The sequence below is a fragment of the Pundamilia nyererei genome, unplaced genomic scaffold (genome assembly GCF_000239375.1).
Source record: "Pundamilia nyererei isolate P.nyererei 1_Seehausen unplaced genomic scaffold, PunNye1.0 scaffold00273, whole genome shotgun sequence".
Lineage (NCBI taxonomy): Eukaryota > Metazoa > Chordata > Actinopteri > Cichliformes > Cichlidae > Pundamilia > Pundamilia nyererei.
Genome location: NW_005187674.1, coordinates 607,775 through 625,789, shown reverse-complemented (window position 1 = coordinate 625,789; position 18,015 = coordinate 607,775). Strand labels below are relative to the sequence as shown.

At 42.9% G+C, this 18,015-nt stretch overlaps 1 protein-coding gene across 1 annotated transcript; it reads left to right on the top strand.

Annotated features, from left to right (window-relative positions):
- Window positions 1-932: 932 nt before the first annotated feature.
- Window positions 933-17,112, top strand: LOC102207844 (leucine-rich repeat neuronal protein 1). Its single transcript, XM_005750415.2, has 13 exons — window positions 933-1,142; window positions 9,178-9,340; window positions 9,433-9,578; window positions 10,505-10,606; window positions 10,906-11,090; window positions 11,604-11,846; window positions 12,250-12,372; window positions 12,502-12,624; window positions 12,875-13,289; window positions 14,466-14,595; window positions 14,689-14,867; window positions 15,393-15,551; window positions 15,809-17,112. Exons 2-13 carry the CDS (start codon window positions 9,259-9,261, stop codon window positions 16,358-16,360), a joined length of 2,439 nt encoding a protein of 812 aa, XP_005750472.1. The 5' UTR covers window positions 933-1,142; window positions 9,178-9,258; the 3' UTR covers window positions 16,361-17,112.
- Window positions 17,113-18,015: the final 903 nt, after the last annotated feature.

The window sequence follows — 18,015 nt, the reverse complement described above, 5'->3', positions numbered from 1 at the left end:
TTTTCTGGGGGAATATCGAGGCGTTCCCAGAAATAAGCTCTGGGTCTGTCGAGGGATCGCCTTCTGGCTGGATTGCAAAAAATCCTCAGTTGGCTCCTTCTGATGTAGAGCAGTGGCTCCACACAAATCTCTGTGGCTTTTTTAATACTAACAATTTCTTATTTACTTATTGCGTTACAATCCTAGAATTGTTGCTGGTATTATGAAGGCGATAATGATAATATTAATTCATTTATTCCATTTTATCATGAACACATTTGCTACATGTGATCAATCACAATTGTAGAACTTATCAAACTTTTCTCTTTTGTTTGTTTGTTTGGTTATTTTTTTATACTAAATAAGAATAAATACAAACAAAGCCCCCAAATTGTTTTGTTTTATGGAGGAAATGAAGCAATATGTTGTTACATTGTTGTTCACTAAAACTAAAAAACCTTTTAATTTCAGTGTATTTAATTTATATTTATAGGCACTGATTGAATTTCCATGAAATGTCCCAATAAAAAAGAGATGAAGTGCGATGTAAGCTATAAAGCACTTACATCATGCTTAGATACTCTCTGTTTAACAGTAAACTCTTTGCGTCTGATGTGTGACTGAAGACATTTTGACTTGTGAAGTTTCAAACTTCCTGTTTAAACTTTCTGCTGGTTCGTGTCTCAGATCAGACAGCATCACGGAGACACCACAGAAGAAGAAGCAAAGTAGAGAGAGATAACAAGGGGAGCGCAGACTCTCAGTCATTAGGTGAATCTGGAGCATTACGTCATGTCAGAAGACACCCACCCTCCCCTTCCTCCTCCTCCAGCGCTTCTGTGCAGCATCCGAGCTCCCTGATTGGTCCCTCGTCCAGTGGCCTATAAATCCCATTGGCTGATGGGAAGTCAGCTGCCGCGGACCTGACAGAGGACAGGAGGGAGAGAGGGAGGGATCCTTCAGATAAAAGCGCCAGCAGCAGCAGGACTCGGCCCGCCCTCATCTGGATCACCAAAACATCAGCGGACCGGAGAACCGCCCGCTTCTACCGGACTCATTCCGCCCGGGCTCTGTGAGGCTCTGCCCGGCTCTGTGAGGCTTTGCCCCGGGCTGTGTCTGCAGCTGCGGCTGGGAGTAGGAGAAGCAGCAGGCGGAGGAGCAAGGTGAGAACATGGGCGTCTGTCCTCACTGGAGCACGGAGCTCTGCAGGGACACCACAGTGAGACGGAGGGACGAATCATGAATCAAACCCGGGGTTTAATCCCGGGTACTCACCTCAAAGTTTAGCATTTCTTTATTTTCACAAAGAAAAAGAGTCGCTGCTGCGAAACACGAGCTTTGTTCCTAAATGAGCCGAAATGCAGCTGGATGCTGATGACACTGAGTGATAAAGAGAGAAAAGATGAACGGGACTCTAATCAGTCTCTGCGTTTACCGCACTGTGCAGGGAAAGTCAACTTCAGTCTTCAGGCATTGTTAATTTTTAACTTTAAGAGTTTTAGATATAAAACATGACATCAAAACTACTTACAAAAAAATCGGGTCTCATGTGGTGTCTTTTTAAAGTTTATACAGGTGTGTTATTCTTGTTGTCTCTTGATTGTGCTACACAATCATTTTATGAAGTTTGGGTTTCGAAGCAAAAGTCCAGTTTATTCAGGGATCATGGGAACTGTAGTCTTTGCTATAAAATGAGTAGAAAGAGTGTTTTTGAAGAAACCCTGTCCCTGGCTATCCAAAGACTGTATATAAAAGATGGAAATTGTTAGGACTTCTCATTTAAAAAATGTTCCAGCAGTGCAAACATGGTTGAGAGGCCTGGTTCAGTGATTTTATTTAGCCGCAGTTTCGTCTTTCAGCCCGTGAGGTTGACGCTCGGTCTGCAGTGCCTCCACATTTTTATCAACATTATTATTCCAGATGTTCTTGCAGATGTATTAATAAACTGTGTTTGCTGCTTTGATCCGTCTGCACTTTTTATGGGCTGATTGACAAAGTTTTAAGACTTGGTGTCATGGTCCCTGGTATTTTTGTTGTGTTTGTTTTTACAGTTGTTCTTTTTCCTGCTTTTTATCATCTTCCACACCTTTTATTAGTATCACCTGTTTGTTCCACCTGTATGTGTAGCTTGCTATTCCTCTTTCCTCCGGTTCCTTTTATTAGATTCGAGTTTTGTTTGTTGGATTTTGTGTTTCTTGGGGTTCTTTTGACTCCGCCCCAGTGTTTTATTGGCGTTCAGGCTCGTGGGTTCAGTTTCAGGGTAGCAGTTTGAGTGTGGGCCAGGTGTGCAGTTTTTGTGGTGCTGCTTTAAGACTTTAGTCATTCTTTTGTTTTAATGAGGTTTGTATAATTTATTGTGTTGTGGGTGAGGTTGTTGCACCACTTAAAGTAAAAATATTTACTGGGTTTATAATGTAGATTTGATGTCATCAACAGTATTTTTGAGTCTCACTCCATCTCCTTGCATGTGTATTTTCAGTCTAATTAATTCCCTAAAGATGAAACAAAACACTAATTTTTTTTCGAGCTATTTAAGTTTATTACAGATATCTCGTGTAAATGTTTTACCCGTCAGTGGCAACTCTTCTTTTCTTTAGTCAGACTGGCATTTCAGTGTCGGGCCAGCAGCAACTACTTTCTGGCTTTTTGTGCAGCTTTTAATCAAAATCCATCTATATAGTCGTCATCATCCGTCTAAAACGAAGCTCCCTCGTCTCATCTTCCTCGGGAGACGTGAACCTCTGGCATTTTGATGCAGATTCAGACAGAAAGGAGGATGACTTGACTTATTGTTGCATAATAGATTTTTCTGAATGAAAGTAGGTCAGAGAGTTTCTGCACTTCAGTCGACTTGGTTTCACATCCACAAGGTTTCCACAGCAACACCGACTCAGCTTTATGTAATCACCTCTTACCTCTTCGACTCTCAGTTAACCCTCAGGTTTATTTTCCACAGAACGACTGCAGCAACACGCTCGCAGTGATTCAGACAGGTTAATCCGTCCCTTTGTGGTTGTTTTGTGTCTCTTTGTGGTTGTAGAGTAGATGAATTTAACGGAGAGACACTGAAAAGTCCCTGCAGCAGTGCAGAAGAATTAATCAAAATGCACATTCAGTTACAGTTATGGCTTCCTGTGATTATGAAAACTAGATAATTGTGTTAAAGCAATTAGTCTGATGCATCCCTTTTCACAAAGTGCTCCTGGTGTGTCCCGTGTTATAAATCAGCTGCGCCTCCTTCCTCCTTTCCTCGGTTAGTGAAGCATCACCGTCTTGGAGTTTGGGATGAGACATTGTGAGCAAAGGGGGTGGGTCCAACTCTGAGACGAGCTCACACACTCGTTATGTAACAATTTCTGAGTGAAACACCATCAGCTAATATTCATACTCTAAATCACAGGTGTCGAACTCCAGGCCTCGAGAGGCGGTGTCCTGCAGGTTTTAGATGTGTCCTTGATCCAACACAGCTGATTTAAATGGCTAAATGACCTCCTCAACATGTTTTGAAGTTCTCCTGAGGCCTGGTAATGAGCTAATCATTTGATTCAGGTGTGTTGACCCAGGGTGAGATCTAAAACCTGCAGGACACCGGCCCTCGAGGCCTGGAGTTCGACACCCCTGCTCTAAATAATCCTGCTTTCTTAATCTGGAGAATGACCGAAATTTTAAAACGTGAGATGTTTCAATTCAATTTCAGTTTCAATTATAAACTGAACTTTATAATTTAATCAGACCAACCTGACTGATCCGTGAGGTCACTGGTCGAAGGAGCCGAGTGTCCATAAACTTTGATGCAACCAGATGTGCTGCCTCCTACTGGCTGTTAAAAAGAATGCAGGTTTAAGGCACTTCAAAATTAGGTTGACTATTATGACAAATCTATGGCTTTGAGGACTTCCTAAGAGCTCAAACTCGGGCCTTAACAGGCCGTGGCAGGTTTGCTTCAGCTCAAGCCACGATGACCAACAGAGAGACAAAATGGCAAATTTTGGTAACAGTTTATTGTTATAGTAGTTAAATGTAAAAGTAGACAAGTAGTATTCAATGATATCCACTCTAGAGCTCAAATGACAGCTGATTAGCCCATTATTTGATTATTTTGTTGCAAGATTAGTACATTTACAAGCTTTATTTTAGCAATTCAATTAAAATGTATTCATATTATTTTCTTTAGTCCAAAATCACAACACCAGTCATCTTGCTGCATTATAAGAGTTAGCATCTGGCAACAGTGGGAAAGAAAAAAATCCTTCTAACAGGAAGAAACCACTGCAAGATCCACAGTGAAGGGGGGGCATCAGTCTGCTGTGGCTAGGGATTGAGGGGAAGAGGACTAAAAGGTTTTTACTTTTTAAATCTCTTTTAAATCTCACATTAACCCTTATTTAACCAGTCAAGTCATTAACAGTGCATTCCTGAATGGGTTGGAGTTCTTTATAAAATTCATTACAACAATCATGCAGAGATGAGTGGGCCAACATTCCTCCACGGCGCCGTGAAAGAATCATTGCCAGTTATCTTCAATGCTTAATCATCAGTTGTTGCTGCTAAGCGTGACCCAACCAGTTATTAGGTTTAGGTGGCAATCACTTTTTCACACAGGTAATAAAAGCAGTGATGCACAGTCAGGCATGAAGCATTGTAACCTTAATTTCTGTGAAATGCTCTTCAGGCTGATTTTAAGCTTTGGGTTCATACTTAAACACGACAAGAAAGATCTCGTGTGTTGTCATTAGGATAGGAAGTTATATCAGCGTGCAGGAATGTTGCACAACATTTTTATTGTTAAATGGTAGCTGTAGTGTAATATATCTCAGGACATGTTACAAAGCAATGTAAGAGGTACTGCAACAAAGTAGGTCATTTATGGAGTAATTAAGTAAAGTAATGTATTATTTACTACTTTTTTGAGTTCAACCCCAACAGCATTTAGCACATTTGTAAAAAGTGAAAAACTTTACACAAAATGGGGACATTTTCTTAAAAAAGTTAATAGATGTTCACAAAATAATAACATCAGTGAAAAGTGAGGACATTTTTTTTTAAATTGGACATTTGTTGGAACATTAGAACAAGAGTAGACCTTTTAAATCCTATCTGAGTGTTTAAACATTTGTTTAGCTAAAATCAGGCAGGTCCCGGATTGGCATTATGTTTGTGATGGTCCTTACAAAGGCAGACATGCAAACGTGTGTGTGTGTGTGTGTGTGTGTGTGTGTGTGTCACAGTTCATTAACCAGCATCTCCTGCTTTCCTCCAATCACAGCCTGTAGAGAAGGACAGTAAATGAGGCACTCACAGCTGCTTAAATAATTAATATCAGCTCATCAATATTCCATCTGCTCAACAGCAAAGGGGTGGGGGTGGGGGGGGGTGTTCAGATGTTGGAGCAGAGAGACGAACCTCCTCTGGTCTGTCACTAACCAGAAGGAGGAGGTTCAGACATTTGAACGATCTGTCAGACAAATGCTGACATGTTCTTACCGTGCTGTGTTCAGGTTTGATGCGTTCATCGCAAATTCATCAACAAACCTTTGAACTTAATGAGCGATATTTAATAATATGCTAACGAACTAGTGGCAAATCTGCCCCACCCCCCTGTGCACCTTTTGTCCCAGTAGCTCTGCTGTCTGACTCGCTGCACATTATATCCTCACAAAAAGCTTATTAAAAGGCAGAAAGCCACAGACAATCATTACTGTTTGGAGTGTATTATTATGAACCAGCAGCGGACTGAAAACACGACTGACTTCCAAAGTCAGCATTTATTTGGGGTTTTATGAGAATTACTGCAAAAACAACCTGAAAGCTTAATACAGACATGAACTAACCACAGATGCTAGACTGCCCGGCTGTTATTAGAGAATCCTTTCCTTTTACTGATAATACTATTGCACATTAATTGGCTGGTATTCAGCCCAGGGCACATAGAGTGGCACAAAACTAAGCTAAATTGCTAAATTAATTGTTTACACCAGCTTTTAGACTATGAAAGACAGTATCAAGAAAGAACATGGTATCAATAATATGACCAAAGAGAAATAAAATGGCATTTTCTTCTGTTTTCTCACAGGAAAGCTCATATTATCCATAAAATAATAGTGTCCTGCTAATTCATACTTATTGGTTAATCAAGAATTTTGAAAATGTTGGCACAATAACTTCAATTTATTCACAGAAGCACAATTAAATCAGTCCACAGCATGAAGGAAATTACCAGAAATAAATGTTTACCCTTCCCAAAATGTGTATTTTTGGTCTACAGCTCCATAGGACCCAAAGTTCTTTGATATAGTGAACTAACCAGAGCCCCTTGTAGTATTTCCCATGATGTTCAAGCTGATTTTCTGTGTTCATTCATCTCTCTGATGATTTATTTATTTATTTTTTTAAATGATGTGCATGCTGCCTCAGGGGAGGACAGCAGGTAGAGGCTTATTTTGTGTCCAACCTACCAGCCGTGCTTCATATCAGCCTGCCACAGAAACACACACACTGTTTGAAGCCACTGTTTTAAAGACTCGAGTTTTTCCTTTTTGTCCTGTTTGTTTGTTTGTTTTTAAGCAGACGTGACCACATTAGGAAAGGAGCGTAGAACTGGGGAGTATGAGCTGAACTTGAAAATAAGATGACTTCATAGAATGATTTCAGTACAACTGAATGATGGGCTGTATATGAAAATTGAAGTAGCTTCCAGGTATGAAAACTGAGGCCTACATGGAAGTGTGATAATCGTGCATTCTTTCTAAAAGCTAGCAGGCAGCTGAAAGTGTGTTCGGTATTATAGGACTCGATGGGAGAAAAAATTGTAATTTTCAACTTTGTTTTATTTTAATGCCATTTTAACATCTTATTTTTAATTCAGTTTTGTTTTTGCTTTTTGAAAATGTTTTGTTTTAATTAGTTTCAGTATTAATTTTAGTCTTTTAATTATTATACGGTAGTATGGATGGCATATATAAGATGGAAGATTTAGGAAAATCAGGACAGCAATTACAGTAAAATCGATCGTGGCTCAAGAGTTGGGAGTTCGCCTTGTAATCGGAAGGTTGCCGGTTCGAGCCCCGGCTTGGACAGTCTTGGTCGTTGTGTCCTTGGGCAAGACACTTACTGGTGGTGGTCAGAGGGCCCGGTGGCGCCAGTGTCCGGCAGCCTCGCCTCTGTCAGTGCGCCCCAGGGTGGCTGTGGCTACAATGTAGCTGCCATCACCAGTGTGTGAATGGGTGGATGACTGGATATTTAAAGCGCTTTGGGGTCCTTAGGGACTAGTAAAGCGCTATACAAATACAGGCCATTTACCATTTAAAAACACAACTTCCTGATAGCCGTTGACTCACAGTCTTGCAGTCTCAATAAACATGCCCATCATGGCCTCATCAGGCAAGTTGGAATACATTTTTTACCAAACTAAGAAATGCTACAACTAAGGACATTTTCTCTGTATTTTTATTTTAGTGCAGTTTTCCACGTTTACAAAATAATTCCAGTTGAGCAAATAAATAAATAACTAGAGAATTTAAGGTTTCATATATGATAAATACAAACATTAGTCTATGTTACACACATAAAGTGCATGTGATTATATTCAGTGTGGATTTGGGACACAGTGAGAACTAACTGGACCAATCAGGGGGCGGCACTGAGGTCAATCCCTCCCCTTTGTCCTGCTATGTCACTTCCTGGCTGGTTGCCATGGCACCAGAGGCAAGGTGTCCCCATTTCCTATCCCGCTGTGCGTGTGTGTGTGTGTGCGCAACAACAACATCAACAGCAGCACGGCTGTCTGGTTACATTAACAGAGGGTGTGTGTGTGTGTGTGTGTGTGTGTGTGTGTGTGTGTGTGTGTGTGTGTGTGTGTGTGTGTGTGTTCTTGTATAACTCATGTTGTGGGGACTCAACTTCTTCACATTGAGGACATTTTAATTTGAAGACCTGATTTTGGTTTCATTTTAAATTAGACCGATATATTGATGGCTCTTTTATCCTATTCTGTTCATCTCAGTGCAATGTCAGAGCTGCTACTTTGCATAAAAACACGCAAAAACAACCTCAGTGGTTTCTTTGCAAACAAATGTATAAAATATAATAGAGAAAAATAATGAAGACCAGAGCTGGAACTTGTGCAATAAAACTGTAGAGTAAAACAAAGAGTACTTTAAAGTTGTGGCCCCAGTGAATGAGCGTGAGAGAGTTTAATGTCCTCAGAAGTGTTGGAAACAGGAGCGAGTGTGTGTTTTGGGATTGGCTGGTCGGCTGCAGACACACTTTGATTTGATCCTGTGTGTCACCAGGCCGCTGCCCCCTCCTCTCCTCTGCGTTGTCAGATTAATTGCTGCTGTGTGTTGATGGATGCTGCAGCATGAGTTTGACACAGTTCCTGCTAATGAAATATTTATGTTTGTTTGCGAATGTGTGTCACAAGCTGTAAACAAAACACTGGCTTAGCCAACATGATGCCGCCGACTGGTTTATTCAAGCATCAGTTTTAGCTGATGCTTGAATAAACCACGTTCCTATTTTTTAGGAACGTGGTAGGGTAGAGAGTTATCATCATATAAGTTATCATCTGCCACTAGTAAGTTTGGTTTACTAGTGACAAATGTACCTGTGCATAAACTGTACAGATACATTTTAATAAATGCAACTACAAATCACTCAGAGACTGAGATTACCCATAATGCACCACTGAATGACACAGGAAATCATTCCTGTACAACTCCTCCATCTAAAGCACAGTACACACTGTAATAGCTTTACACCCTTTATATTTACACATCCTCTACAGAGAAAATAAGAGGGGCACCTCAGTTTCAACCATATATATTTAATTTATTTATAATTTGTATATATTTGAGCTGTTTTGTTGTTGTTGTTTGTTTACTCAGTTAATGTTCTCACTTTCTCTGTGACCACGTGCTTTCCTCAGGCATTAATAAAGGATTCTGATTTTCAAGTGGCCACTAAAGGAACTGCAGCGTCGTCACTTTAAAGTTTAGTTTTTCATGCTTGGTTTGTGACGGTTCCACATTTCTGCTGTTACAACATAATCAACCCAGGTGTTTCCACTTACTCAACTTCTTTAGAGACATTTAATTAAATTCTAAGCTAGGCTAACTAATGATTAACTGTATCTGCTAGCAGCAACTTCAACAGAGTAAATTCCTTTAAAAAAAAAAATTATATCCTTTACTTTTTCAGTATTTGTGTAGATGAACCTCCGACCAGCCTTCTGGAGGCACGTGTCATCGCTATTTATCCTGCGCCACAGCCCAGTGCATCATGGGATCTGAAGTTCTCTCCATTCTCCTCCTCTCCCTGGTTATAGCATCAGCGTGTGCTGAAATGAGCGGGACCACCCAAGGTAAAGATTAGCATAAAGGATGCAAATGGACATTTAATGATCCGCAGATGTTGTTTAAAGACAGCCCTGGTGCATGTGTGTGTTTCCTCCAGGTGGCGCTGTGCTGTGCCCTCTGCAGTGTGTATGTGAGACGCGACCGTGGTACACCCCACAGTCTGTGCATCACCAGGCCAGGACAGTCGACTGCAATGAACTCCATCTGCAGAGAGTACCAGCCAACATCTCTGCTGATACGCAGGTAACAGCCCTGCATGGACGGACCTCCATGCAGAGCCTAAAAATGAGCTTTTACAATACATTTCTTATTATGTATTATGTCTCTAGCTTGCCTTCAATTTAAAAGCCTGCTCATACAACAGTGTCATAAAAATGTAACAAAAAACAACTTTTAGGCTTAAGTGTGAAGCAGCTTGGTTCACTTATTGCTAAGAAATATTAATAACACACTCAGACTCCTTCTTGAGTCATGGGCTAAACAATGTGAGAAGTGGCTGTCAGTCACGGGATGCAAACCCAAAGCAAACGTTGCTCTATCCTTTTTGTGCTCTATTTGGGACCATCATTTACCCAAAATAAAGCATGAGACTTTGAGCAAGTCAGACCATAAACTCATCAGGAACATTTTTACAGTGGTAATAGAGCAGGGGAGCAATAGGCTCATTTCCCAGACTTCTATCAATTTTTCAATGGCAACCAGAGGAACACCACCCCCCACCCTCCTTGCTGGCTGTTAGCAGGTTTAATGCATTCATGCACTTGATTCACTTTTCTGGCCTACATACCTTTCAAATCCATCACTATATATAGTGTATTGTTGTGCTCTTTTGACCCTCAGGTGTGTCTGCAGGCACACAAGGATCAGACAACACCGAACTACTTACAAAGATGACAGAGATTTATTGTGAAATTTGATTGTTACATCTGCTCTAGTTCATGAACCCAAAGAACAAGGTAGCGTCTTTCTCAGTTCATGCCTGCAGAGAGCATCGCTTTGGGATTGAATCAAAAGGAGAGTATTTTCTGTTCTTGACTAATGAGACCCTGCATACATTAACATAAACTGGGGTTCTGACTCTGACCTGACTCTAATGAGCCAGTTGAAAGACTGACCAGTCATTATGTTGTTAATATATTCTGAATGTGATTTTTCATCATTCCTTTCAGGTGCTGCTGCTGCAGAGTAACAACATCTCCTCTATAACTACTGAACTGCAGAGTCTGACCAACCTGACAGAGCTCGACCTGTCTCAGAACCACTTCACACAGGTATGCGCTTCTCGATTCTCAATATTTATCCACAGTCTTGTTGAACAGCAGGATACAGATGTCAGTAACAGCTGGATGAAAGCTTTCAGCTGCTACATATTCACACGGGGTTCGGCGCAGTGGGTAGCTCTGCATGTTTGATTTGAGATCAAATCTTTACACCAGATGACGGATTTTGCTTACAACTTGTAATTGAAGTGAAAAAAATGTGGTTTACATTTGTCTCCATCCTGGTCCGACTTGATAATCCGCTCTAAGTCAGCTTCATACCGAAATACTGTCTCTTCTTGTCTGTTCAGGTGGGCTCCATGGGCCTGTCCTCTCTTGGCCGCCTGGTGACTCTGTACCTGGAGGAGAACCACATTGAGGAGCTGGAGGACTTCTGTCTGAGGAATCTCTCCAGTCTGGAAGAGCTCTACATCAACCATAACCACATCTCTTCCATCGGACCCAAAGCCTTTGCCGGCCTCACCAACTTGCTGCGGTACTCGCCACCACCACTTCTTCTATCAAACCTCATTCTGACTGTTAACTTATCCCAGAATCTTGCAGATGACCATCAGAACTGCATATGAGATGAATAGAAGCTTAAAAAGACCACCAGAGCCAGCTAAAGCCAGTACACCTTTCTCAGTGAGGACTCAGGAGGTAGAACGTGGGGGTTTCTCTGAGAACAGAATCATAGCAGACAGAATCTGAAGGCTGGATCTAGGAGTCATCCATCTCTGATGTTGACTGTCGAAGATCTGGGCCCAGCAAATGTGAAGTTGGTCGTTGTTCATGTCAAATTCACTATACCGGTAGAAGTAAGATAAATAAGATTAAAGGCAATTTAAAAAAACACCAAAGACCAATATAATCTGATCTTGAAACTTCCTAAAGGTTCACTAGGTAACTCTCAGGGACTACATCCACCCCAAAACTTTCAAAAACCTGTCATGTTGCTACCATTCAGCTTCATCTGAATTAGTTCTCTATTCTCTGATGTTTCTCCTAGGCTCCACCTGAACTCCAACCATCTGGTGGCTATCGACAGTCGCTGGTTCGAGTCTCTGCCATCCCTGGAGATTCTGATGATTGGGGAAAACCCTATCCTGGGTCTTGAGGAGAAGAACTTCTTGCCTCTGTCTCGCCTCCACAGCCTGGTCCTGGCAGGAATGGGACTGGCCTCTGTTCCCTCTGCTGCTTTCTTGGGCCTTGACTACCTGGAGAGCCTCTCTTTCTACGACAACCGGCTCAGGTTCGTCAGCACAGGACCCCTAGTTTACTTTCTCTTAGCCTGTTAGACCTAGCTATAACCCTGTTATTAAGTAGACTTTCCTGTCTTAAATGCATAAAGGGCAAGAATAGAAGCAATGTGGTGACCAGAGAGCATTGAAAATGGCAACTTGTAGTTGTTGACAGATGAAATAGCCATTATCAAAGGAAAATGGTGATGTGATTGATACGAGTGGTAGTGAAGGATACTGTTGATGTAACAGGGTGGGGGGAAAGTTGTTTTAAAGGGTTCTCAGCAGTCAGAGCCTTGAATGTCCACTAATAACACACTTTTAGCTTCAAGGGGATGTACAATGATTAAATAAGGTCTCAGTTCCATAACCTTCTGCCACTGGAGCCATGGCTGAATTTCATTCTCATGGCAGGTCTATTCCTCGCGATGCTCTGAGCGTGCTCCCAAACCTGAAGTTCCTAGACCTGAACAGGAACCCGATTGGTCGAGTCCAGCAGGGAGATTTCCAGAACCTTGAGCACCTGGAGGAACTCAGGTTGGCTGGAAAACACAAAGTAGAGATCACGTTGTTCCAAGCTGTTGGATTTTTCTGGCTTTGTTTTTCACCTTAGGATGCTGCCACGGTTGCACGTTGTAGTAAATGCAGTGTTGTGTTTGGCTTCAGTCTGAACAACATGGAGGACCTGCTGATGGTGGAGCGAGCAGCTTTTCAAAACCTTCCAGAACTTGCCAAATTGGAGCTCTGCAACAACCCACGCCTCTCTTACATGGACCCACAGGCCTTCAGGTGAGTGTCTAACGGTCTCTGAGCCACCCCACACTGATGTTATGTTTTATTTTTACATATGTTATGTTTTTCATGAGTAAAAGTGATTTTTATTTTTTGATTTTGTACATTTGTAACTCCTTCAGCTGTTGTCTCCTCATCTTCTTCTTCACATTCTCCTAGTTCATCTCTTCTTTCTTTTCTATCTGTCCATATTCTTCGTTTCTTTTTCCTCATTCAATGTCTTTTGTTTTCGGTCTTCTGCCCTCAGTAACCTGCCCTCCCTCCGGACTCTCCTCCTCCATAACAACCAGCTCAGCCTCCTCTCTGGAGACCTCCTCTCCTCCCTCCATTCTCTTGAGGAGGTTTCTCTTCACTCGAACCCTCTTCGGTGTGACTGCCTCTCCTCCTGGGGGCCTCACCTTGGCAACCAATCACACCTCAAGCTGCTGGATTCCTCCATCACCATCTGCTCCTCCCCGCCTCACCTGATCGGTCAGGAGCTGCAGGAGGTGGTGGCGGTTGGATGGGGCGGAGGAGGTACCAACAGCTGCCTGCCTCACATAACTCCTCACTCCTTCCCCCCGACCATAAATGTCAGCGCAGGGCAGCCAATTACGCTGGAGTGCTGGGCAGACGCCGACCCCGCCCCTCAGTTCTATTGGGTGACGCCAAATGGTGACAAGGTGGGCAGAAACTTTTGTGTGTGTCCAAGTCCCAGAGAGAAACACAAGGCTTTGAGCATTTTCACGTCATTGATTTCAGTTAATCAGTTATCACAACAGACAGTGATTATTACACGTTACTTCCTCTTCGTGCTGGACGTGGTGAATAAACTCCCCAGTGTGTCGTTCCCTCTGCATCGCCACTGTTCTGTCTGTTCCACTGTATAATTAGCGATCAGCTAATAACAGAGCTACATTAATCAAGTGCAACATTAAATTGTACTAAATGACTCACTCCAGCAGACACAGCTTCAGCGTGAGAGCATGAGACACCCTGGAAATGGGTTTAAATCACCACAGCGACTCAATCTCCTGACATGTACATTTACAGCTTTGACATCTGTGCCCTGATGGGTTGTGGGAGTCACTTACTGTCATCGTCCTGGGTCATTTGACCCGTTTTGAGTTTTCTTGTATGTTGATGTCATTTTTGTATTATGGTTTATTTTGTTAGTCTTGAGTTTATTCTTTATTGCCTAGGTTGTCCTGTTTAGCTCCTTGGTTATTAGGTTCCCCTGAGTCTTTGTCCTCTGTGTCCCTCTCTGTGTGTCTGGGTTTGTGTGTCTTTGTGTCTTGTTTCCCTTGTCTTCCATTTCACGTTCCCCCCTCTATCCTGTTTATCCCACGTTTCCCCAGCCTGTCATGTCCCTCTTGTGCTCTCTTCATTCTCTTGGCTACTTGTTCCCCTCTCGCTCTCTGTGTTTTGCCCCCTTGACTGTTCCCGTGTTCCTCTACTCGTGTTTCATCCTGTCTCCCCGGTCCGTCATGTGTTCCATGTCCTATTGTCACAGTCTACGTCTGCTGTTGTGTGTACGTGTACCCCAGCTAAAATCTTTTCTTAACCCAAAACAAGTATCTTCACATGACATGAAGCAAAAATTTTGAGCAATGGCATCTGAAATAGAATTAAAGGTTTATTTATCCAAACAATTTATCATTAAGAAAAAAAAAGCTCTGGCATAAACTGAACGTACATTTAATAAAAACTGAACGTGCCCATTCCTTAACTACCTGATGTATACTGTATTTTACCTAAAAAAACGAATTAGTAAAATAAATTCATGTAATGAGTGAGAACTAAAAAAGTGCATGATCCTGTAAAGAGACACCAAAGAGTGACATTATGAATCTGCTCAGGTGAGCTCAGAGGCAGTGGCTTCACCAATCATATCAGAGGAGGGGCGTGGCCTGAGCAGGAGGAAGAAGAAGCATCGGATGTCAGATCCTGGTGCGCTGGTGATCGAACACGCAGAGCCATCAGACGCAGGTCAGTCTGAGCTGCAGGCTCAAATCCAGTTCAGTTTAAAGTGGATTTTTAATTTGGACCTTCAGTGGCATAAAAGCTGCTCTTCTCTTACAGGTGTGTACACCTGTGTGGCTTGGAACATCGAAGGAGCAGACACCAAGAGTGTCTCGGTGTTCGTAGACTCTCAGGGATATGCCGGCTCTTGGTCTGGTGGGGGGAATGACCCCAGCAGAGAAAGGACCTGGTTGGGGAACTCATCCAGTGGTGCAGGGTCTCTGGTGGTGCTCGCTAAGGTACGTTTTGTGCTTCATGTGCTATACGAACAGGTTTAGGTGTTATTAGAAATATGCTGTGAGCTCTTAATCTTTTTCTAGTTCTTGCACTAATTCATCTATATCTTCTGCATCTTCTCCTTCTTATTATTCTTGCCCTTTTCAAGTTCTTCCTCTTCTTCATGTTTGCCATCGAGTAGTTACTCCTCTTTTGTTTCTTGTTATTCTTGTTCTTCTTCTAGCTATTTGTTCTTAAAGTTCTTCTTCTAGTTTAATTATTTGTCTAGTTTTACATCAAACTTACTACTTTTTTTTTTCTACTTCTGCCAGTTTGTTACGTTATTCTTCTTCAGGTCTTCTTCTATAATTTCTTCTTTTTCTAGTTCTTCGGCTTCTACTTCATCTAGTTTTTCTTCTTTACTTCTTCTGGTTATATTTTATTCTTCTAGTGCCTCCTTCTATTCTTCTACTATTAAACTATCTAATGCTCCAGACAGTTTGTACTCCATGAATCTGGTGATTCACTGTTTCTTGTTTCATGTGCAGGTGGTTCACGCACAGTCTGTGGTGTTGGAGTGGAAGTTATATCCCAGCGGAGGAGCTTCAGCTGTGGGTTCAAACCATCATGACATCCCCGGCCCTCTTCCCCGGTGGACCAGTGCAACCGTGCACATTGACAACCCTCAGATCAGCTACACGGCCAAGGTGAACATATCACCCAATGACATTACTGCTGGAAGTCGTGAAGCCATCACAGGAGTTTGCATTTACAGATTATTTTGACTCAGCTTTAACTAAGTTTGACGCGTGGGAAACACGAATAATATAAACTTGCTATCAATCGCTCAACCTGTTCGGGCTCTGTCATCAACACCCTATCTTATCACACTCGGTTTACACCCAGCAGGAGGCACTCGATGGGCTAATTACATTTTCCTCTCTGCCTCCCCCTCCCTCTCCAGGTTCCAGTCGACGTGCAGGAGTACAACCTGACTCATCTCCTTCCTGCCACCGAGTACCACGTCTGCCTCACTGTCTCCTCCTCTCCTCCTCACCCCACCTCTCCTCCTTCCTCTCCTAGAACCTCCCCTACCCCTGTGTCTCCATCCTCCTCCTCCTCCTCCCTCCCCTCTGGTCCCGTCCACACCTCCTGTCTGAACATCACCACTAAAGAGGCGGGTTTCTCAGTGGAGCTGGTGGCGTCGCGGCGCAGCAGCGTGGCACTGGCGGCCGTCATGGGCTCCATGTTCGCTTTGTCAATCATGGCGCTGCTGGTGGTGTACATGGGCCGGCGCGTGCAGCAGCACAAGTCCTGCGGCCACTCACTGAAGAAGTACATGCAGCACGCCACATCCATCCCTCTGAATGAGCTTTACCCGCCGCTCATCACGCTGTGGGAGAGCGAGACCGAGAAGGACAAAGACGACAAGGAGGAGGAAGACAGGGAGGGAGGAGCGAGGGGTGAGGAGGCAGGGGGGAGTCAGATCGACACCACAAAGACGTACATGTGGTAGCTGAAGGAGGGTGGAGGGGGAGGTTTGACAGACACTCGGGGGGGCAAGAGGACCACAGAAGTGAAGCTGTATGGATGAAAAGGGTCATGTGACTCAGCGAGGAGCCTGACAGTCAAAGAGATGACGGCGAGGTCAGGTGTGTGAACTGATTAAAGCAGCAGGACACCCATCTCAGCTTTCTTAAGGGACTTTTTTTCATGCTTCAGTCCATCTATTCCAAACCAGCTCACTCCCGCTAATCACCTCCCATCATCAGCCGTCAATCTGATCGATTTCCTTTCTTCCAGGTCACCACTTGCATTCCAGGTAGACTCAGCTGTGTAGGTGCCTTTAAAGTCAGTTCATTTATGCAGTTTAAATTGAGTTTTTCTCAAATCATCAAGCGACAAAAGCCAAGTTATGAAAAACTGCAGTTCCTCTAGTGGCCACTTGAGGCCGGCTCCACCGGTGAGTCTGTCCCCATAGACTCCCATGTTAAAATGTCTACTTTTAGAGCAGAAATAAACATGTTTTCTGCCTGCCACAAAAAACAGTTTTGACCTGTATGGATAGTTTCCCCCTTCAATGGAACCATACAGAGGTTATTTTTTAAAAACTCCTTCATCTGGATGATTTTAAGGCCTTAAAATTAGGGTCATGACTGTTTTGTCAAGTGTCAGAAGCACAGAGCCTGGAGCCACTTGGTGTCTATTAATCTAAACTCTTTCAAAACCAAAGGAAAAAAATGTGGAGTCCAATTTTAATCACAAATTTATTTTATGTGGGATAAAAAAATTTCTGTCTGCATTTTTTCTCTCAAATCTGCTTTTTAAATAATGATAAAAGTCATCCAGTGACGTTGACATGTGTAATGACCACTAGAACCAGTCAGGAGCCCAGCAACAGTTAACTGCAGTGGTTCAGCCCAGAGGTAATTAAATAAAGAGTTGACTTTTCGATTAAAGGAACGATCTGAATACCAGAACTAAAATAATATGAAATACTATCGAGTGCACTTCAGGCCGGTCGAATGATTAAATTTTTATATTTTATCGAGTTTGAAGAATCTTAGTATTACGCTGTTTTTAATATCAGCCAGGACTCGGAGAGAGCGGGGAGAAAAAACTCCTTTAAACAGGATCTGACAGGATTAGGGACGCACAGTTCGACTGGCTGTGCGTGCTGGGATCTGTGCGAGGATGAAAGTGGACGTCTGGTTTGTGTTTCGTGGCTGAAGCATGAAAAGAGGATGAAAGTTTCAGTTTTGGGGGGTTTTCTTTTCTCAAAGCATCCTTCTTCTTCTGTCAAACCGGAGCAGCTGAACAGTCTGTGGGACAGATTTAACACAGACACATTAACAGGAAGTCGCTGGATTTGTTTCTCCTCAGATCGGCTTCTCAAACGGTGGGTCGGGGTCCTGTTGTTGGGCCGGCAGCTGGTTCAAACTGGGCATTTCTTCAGAGGAGAGCCCAGTGAGTCCGGATAGTTTCACCTCTGCCCCCTCCCTTCTTTCTCTGCCTGTCTCGTCTCTGTCAAGCACACTGACAGTAGCTCTACTGTTAAAAAAACGGATTATTGTAATTTAGTTCATCTGATGAACACAAATGCAGCACTAACACTCAGCACAGTGTGCAAGATCTCACTTTAAATATCTTCAGAGACGGTTAAAGGTCCCG

Excerpts from the sequence above, each read along its gene's own strand:
- LOC102207844 (XM_005750415.2), top strand. The coding sequence starts at position 9,259 with ATGGGATCTGAAGTTCTCTCCATTCTCCTCCTCTCCCTGGTTATAGCA. Across the intron at positions 9,341-9,432 it reads AATGAGCGGGACCACCCAAG|GTGGCGCTGTGCTGTGCCCT; the intron begins GTAAAGATTAGC and ends TGTTTCCTCCAG. Across the intron at positions 12,373-12,501 it reads GAGCACCTGGAGGAACTCAG|TCTGAACAACATGGAGGACC; the intron begins GTTGGCTGGAAA and ends GTTTGGCTTCAG.